The 6,000-nt window shown below is 31.5% G+C and overlaps 1 protein-coding gene across 1 annotated transcript in view; it reads left to right on the forward strand.

Annotated features, from left to right (window-relative positions):
• LOC124534826 (gonadotropin-releasing hormone receptor) overlaps nt 1-4,341 on the forward strand; it is a 38,613-nt gene extending 34,272 nt beyond the window's left edge. The window contains exon 6 of the mRNA XM_047110850.1: nt 4,056-4,341. Coding sequence (XP_046966806.1) covers nt 4,056-4,185 — 130 coding nt within the window. The 3' untranslated portion in view covers nt 4,186-4,341. The remainder of the gene's footprint in view (nt 1-4,055) is intronic.
• Nucleotides 4,342-6,000: the final 1,659 nt, after the last annotated feature.

Below are 6,000 nucleotides of genomic sequence, written 5' to 3' on the forward strand. Positions count from 1 at the left end.
TAATTTAACTTATGACCTTTATTTATAATGAAATTAAATACCTGGATGGTTCGCGCTAGTTTTTCGCATCGTTTGCGTCGTAACATATACACCTGTCGCTTTACGCGCCAGTGAAGACCGCAGTTGGTGTATTTTATAACGAAATTTTTAACAACCATCATAATACTTCAACCAGTTAGTACTACAAGTTGAAACTTCAATGTTTTTCACTCTAAACCTTTCCAATAAAACACTTCGCTTCATTATTCAAGTTGGTCACAAAAGATTTTAATTGCTTTAAATAATTAATACTTAACTAATGATTATTGAGCACACCGTTAGTAGTAAATTTTACTTAATTTCATTGGACTCATTATTAACGCTAGTTAAAATATTTTTTTGTACACATAATTCAACTTCGCTCGGTTTAATATTAACATATTCTATTAACCAACGCAATATTTTTTCCGCTCCTATAATTAATTATATCTCTTAAATTATAAACAACGTTTAAAGGTTTGAATATTAATCAAAAAAAAAATTTTTTTTGAAAAGTCGTTTGTCACGATGATTTTGTTTTGATTCAAATATTTCACCATATCGCCTTGGAGATAACTATTTCTTTCTGCAATTTGGGTAAGTACGACTTACTCATCAGGTGTTCTACCGCCCTACATTATTGCTCAGTAATATTATGTATCGATTTAAATAATACGTGAACCATTATAATTACAGACATAACATCTTACTTCTCTAGTGATTGATGATTAATATGTCTTACAGTATATACATTTTATGGGCGATGGTGACCACTTAGTATTTGGTCAATTTGCGCGACTATTTCATAAAAAGCGTACCTTATCTAAGAGTCTAATTACGGTTTTTTTGGTATACGCTTATCATAATATAATAAGTGCATGTAATACACGTAAAGTTTTAGTAATTCCTGAATACTTGTTGATTTTTAATAAAATAATCTATTTAATTAAGAGTCAAATAACCTGCCATTTATGGATAAACTCTTCTTTTTTCTCGCACAAAGCGCTTGTAACTAATTTCACCTCTGGGTTAGTGAATGTCGTATGTGACAGAACTTCTCGGAAACATCCACGTTTTCTATAACGTTTTCCTCTACCGGGTAAGATTAATTGAAATAAAATCATGAATTCAACTCACGAATCCTCAGTCGTACTTCCTCGAACCGTAACGCGCATGATCTTTGATTAAGAAACGAGAGTAATATAATTTGGACACACATGTACTTTTTGCATTGTACCGTTTTTTTGTACGTTTCAGCATTATTACTAATTTAGATAATAATAATATTATTTTGACTATTATTATGTCAACTGCGAGTGTTACTACTGATCGCAGACATAGGTACTTTGAGCAATTTTAACCATTTCTTACCCCGCCAATGGGACACTAATTTTGGAATCTAAGATGTTTTCTCGATGCATACAGTTCCCTAATTCACTTGCTCTAAAACGAAATACTAAGTACTGCGACTGGCGGTAGAATATATGATGTGTGGGTGATACCCACCTAGATAGACACGCACAAAGACGTACAACCAATTAACATATATTTGATGTTAAGAAGCGCTATATATAAGTTTTACAAATATTAATTCCTCAGAGCGCAAATGCTAGAAAGTGGAACATATAATTATATAACCTTTAAGTTCATTTAATTTACTAAATATTTAAAACGAAATGCCTTTAGCTTCAAGTCTAATAAAGGCTTACTATGCTATACTTGTTTATTGCGTTATGATTTATTAAGAAAAAAATAATAGAACAAATTCAGGTGAAAAAATTGTATTACAAAACAATAAAAGAATATTATTACACGAGTAATGTCAATTCTAACGTATTTCTTAATAATGTAAACGGCGTACGTTTTCTTTGTTCTATTCGAATAAAAAGTGAACTTTGCAATATTGAGAGGAAACCTACCAATCTTAATACGCGATGAGACAAGCCTTTCGCTTAAATAAGCTCGGCTTAGCGTGTTCCACTGAAATGAAAGTTGGCGCTTGTCATGTCTTGAATATATTTATTTTGAAAGTATATTAAATTCCAAAGTTTTATTCTACGAAACAGCCTTATTCGAAGAAGAATTTTAAAAATTGGTAATTTTACAAATTTCGACGTGATGTTTTTAAATTTTCTTTACTCGCTCGCGTCGCTATATTGGAAAAATGACGCCCAAAAACAGTTTATTGAAATCGTTTTTAAAACTCATTTGGGACGAAAATATAAAATATCTTTCTAGTTTCAACTATAACTATAGTGTAAAACAATAGTACAGTCACATGCCATTTTTATAGCATAGGTTAGTGGACGGGCATATGGGCTAACTGATGGTAAGTGGTCACCAACGCTCATAGACAACGGCGCTGTATTTACTATATTGACCATTCCTTACAACACCTATGCACCATCAACCTTGAGCCTGTCATTACAGTGGTTCACTCACCCTTCATAGCCAAGCCCTTTACAACAATACTGAGTACTGTTGTTTAGCGGTAGAATATCTGATGAGTGGGTGGTACCTACTCCGACGGGTTCGTATAAAGCTCTACCCCCAAGTAAAGTATTCACTAAGGATAATCATATGGAATATTTAATGATATAAAGTTAAGTAGTAATGGACATGATCTTGGGACAGAATGGTAACATGAAAATATATTAATGTTAAAACACATTTATCCACTACATTTCTTGCAAGTCCGATAAGTTTTATGAATTGTTCTGTTATGCATTCATTATAATGTTATCATTATCATATACATAGCCAAATGTTGTCTAAAAGCAGAGTTCGATTCAAATTTGAGCTAAATTTGTATACCGTTGCTTTGTAGAATTCCATTTATTTGACGACGGTCGAGTGGTGTGTACACTGGTTTTCATGGCCCGAGGTCCCGGGTTCGAATCCCAGCCGAGTCATTGTAGATTATCATTAATTTTTCTATGTAGTGTTGGGTCTGGATGTTTGTGGTACCGTCGTTACTTCTGATTTTCCACAACACAAGTGCTTTAGCTACTTACCTGATCCCAAGATCGTCAAGGAAAGATCAAGATAATGAATGTGATATTGTGTCATATTAATTATTATTTATTTAAGTGAGAGAATTACAGAAATATGGTTACTATAGTTACGTCACTAGTTTATAACCTTTTTATACCAAATCGCTTCAAAATCTCATCAACACAAAATCAGTTCTGTAATCTTATTGTGACGAAGAAATATCCTACTGCTTGACAAATGCCTCCTATTTTCTTGAGGACATGGCGTTGCGTAATTGTCTCTCGTAAAGAACAAAGCCGCAATATCTAATCTATAAGCGTGACTAGCGTTTCACGAATAAGTACACATCGCCGATCCCCTTGTATAATTGAGTACGGTAATTTTATGTGGGATTTGTTTTTCTTTTTGTTGTATTTTTTTTTAATTAAAAAGTAAGCACATCCACGAATAACCCGATGTTAAGAGCACGTTGTCACTCCCGTCCTACATCGCTAATGCGCCTTGAGACTGAGATAATATATTTCATGTGACTGTAGTTTCGCTAGCTCGTTCACCCTTTAAATCAGATCACAACTATATCTAACAGTTATTGCTATTTGAATAAATGACAGTAGAATAAATGATGAATGCAGTTTAAATAATAACTTACAAGAATTTACAAAAACGTTTACCATAAACATAATCACAAATCAAAACAAAAACGTAATAATATATAATAATAGTAACAGCCTGAAAATTTTCAACCGCTGGGCTAAACCTTCTTTTGAAGAGGTAAGAAGCATATTCCACCACGCTGCTCCAGTTGGTGGATTTACATGTGGTAGGATTTCGTTGAAATTAGACCCATGCAGGGTTCCTCGCGATGTTTTGCTTCAACGCCGAGCTCGACATGAATTATAAATATAAATTAAACACATGAAAATTCAGCAACGCTTGCCTTGAACCCGCAATTGATTAAGATGTACGCGTTCTGACTAATGGGGCATCTCGGCTCTTTATACTATAGCGGATTATATAATAAGTGAACATTTTTTTGGTTGCAGAGAATCCGGAGGTCATCATGCATCTTTACTTCGCCGTGGTGACCATACCTCATCCGTGAGATTAACAACGATAAGATCTCTCAGATCATCCGCAAAATATTCAAATGGACAAAATATGAGTTTATTATAACCCATCAGTAAAATCGGACTGAACACTCGTCCAATCCTTGAAGAAACTTGCTAGATCCAGTGATAATAAACTAGTCATTTATTAAGTGATACTTGTACAGATAGATTTAATGTATTTATGTAAATAGTAGCAATTATATAAATAATATGATTTTAATGAATGGACGTTTTATTTTGAAAGCTTATGAAATGAAATTGAAAATAAATTTTAGTTATTTAGTTATGATGATGCTAAGCTTGTTGAATTGCTATACAGAATAGAGTATTGGAAAGCAAATATGGAAAGCAAAAATAATTTCAAAGCATTTACCTTTCACTTTAATTTGTTTTTGTTAGGTATTTAGTAGAAGTACCTAATATAAAATGGAAGGACGGAATACACGATTAGCTCTATCACTAATTAGTTACTGGAATTGTACCTATCCTCTATTGCAATTCTTTTAATGGTTTACGTACTACACTCGCAAATTAACCCTGAAAAACTAGTATATTGATACATCTAAGGTATAGTACATCTTAGATCTTATAGTTGAGGTAGCATATTTTTCTTCCTTATAACAACAGGCAACTTTGATATAGGAATATCCACCGAAATTTACAAAAAAATATTACAGAAAGCATTGTAATTTGTTTTTGCTGTATTTGTGTGTGTTTAAATAAAATAGGTATATTGAAATTGAATCTGTAGTTTTTTTGAAACACTACAGATATATTCATAAAAACAAAGTAATCAGAAATATACCATTAGAAGTACTCTAAAAAATATCAAAAGAAATGCTACACGCATATCATCTCACTAAGCAATAAGGGAATGAAAAAAATATATATGATATAAAATATTTTATTTTGTATAATAATGACTTTTCAAAAGGATTTTTAATGGTAACGCTACATGTTTAAAAAGTTCGCAAATCTCGTCAGAAGCCAGACGTACTGTCAGACATTTTCATTTTACTGGGAATATTCGAAGATGTTCCACGTGTAGTCTCAACAAAGGACCCAAACTTTCGCGAATTTCTGCAAACATCAGGTCCTATTCTGTTTGTATAGTTGGTATTATATTACTTTGTCTATGCGAGAGTTTAATAATGTAAGCTTAAAAAAGTCGTCTAGATTTTATCTTAACCTAACTTTATTTTGCAGAGATTATTCTGAATAGAGATGTAATACATGTAATAAACCTTACAAGACATTTACGATATCGATACAAAATATTCTATTAAAAAATAACCATAATATTTTGCGTTAGTATATAATATTTATACTACATATAGTAAAAGCCTATCAAAATAATTCAAACTTAAATGTAGAAGACAACTCCTCAAATAATAATCATAAATTTGTCACTAGACTTAAAAAATGTCATTAGAACTTACTCAGAGATTTGAAAGCTTCCCAGAATCTTTTGCTATAAATAATTTTATCAGTATGTAAATTACTGATGTCAATAGAAAGAAATCGAATTATCGTTTAAAGGAAACGATTCTATGTCTCTAATTTATTTAATCGATTAACAGTCGCTTAAATAAATAAATTTTGACCTAAATTGATATTTATTATGCTTGTTTCTAACATTTTCGTCAATATTTTTATGGAACTCGTTTATTGTTTTCAGTAAATCGTTATCATTGTCTGTTTTAATTAGAAAATATAATGGATGATTTAAATATATGTACTATATAAGTGTAATCGTTAAGTTACTCTGTTTTACAGTTCTGAACAACAGTCCAAACTATTTTAAACAAATACATTTATATAAATAATAGTCAAAAACACACAGTCACTTAATGTCCGTCAAGTGAATCTAGATTTTTTT

This window comes from Vanessa cardui, chromosome 13, assembly GCF_905220365.1.
Source record: "Vanessa cardui chromosome 13, ilVanCard2.1, whole genome shotgun sequence".
Taxonomy (NCBI): Eukaryota; Metazoa; Arthropoda; class Insecta; order Lepidoptera; family Nymphalidae; genus Vanessa; species Vanessa cardui.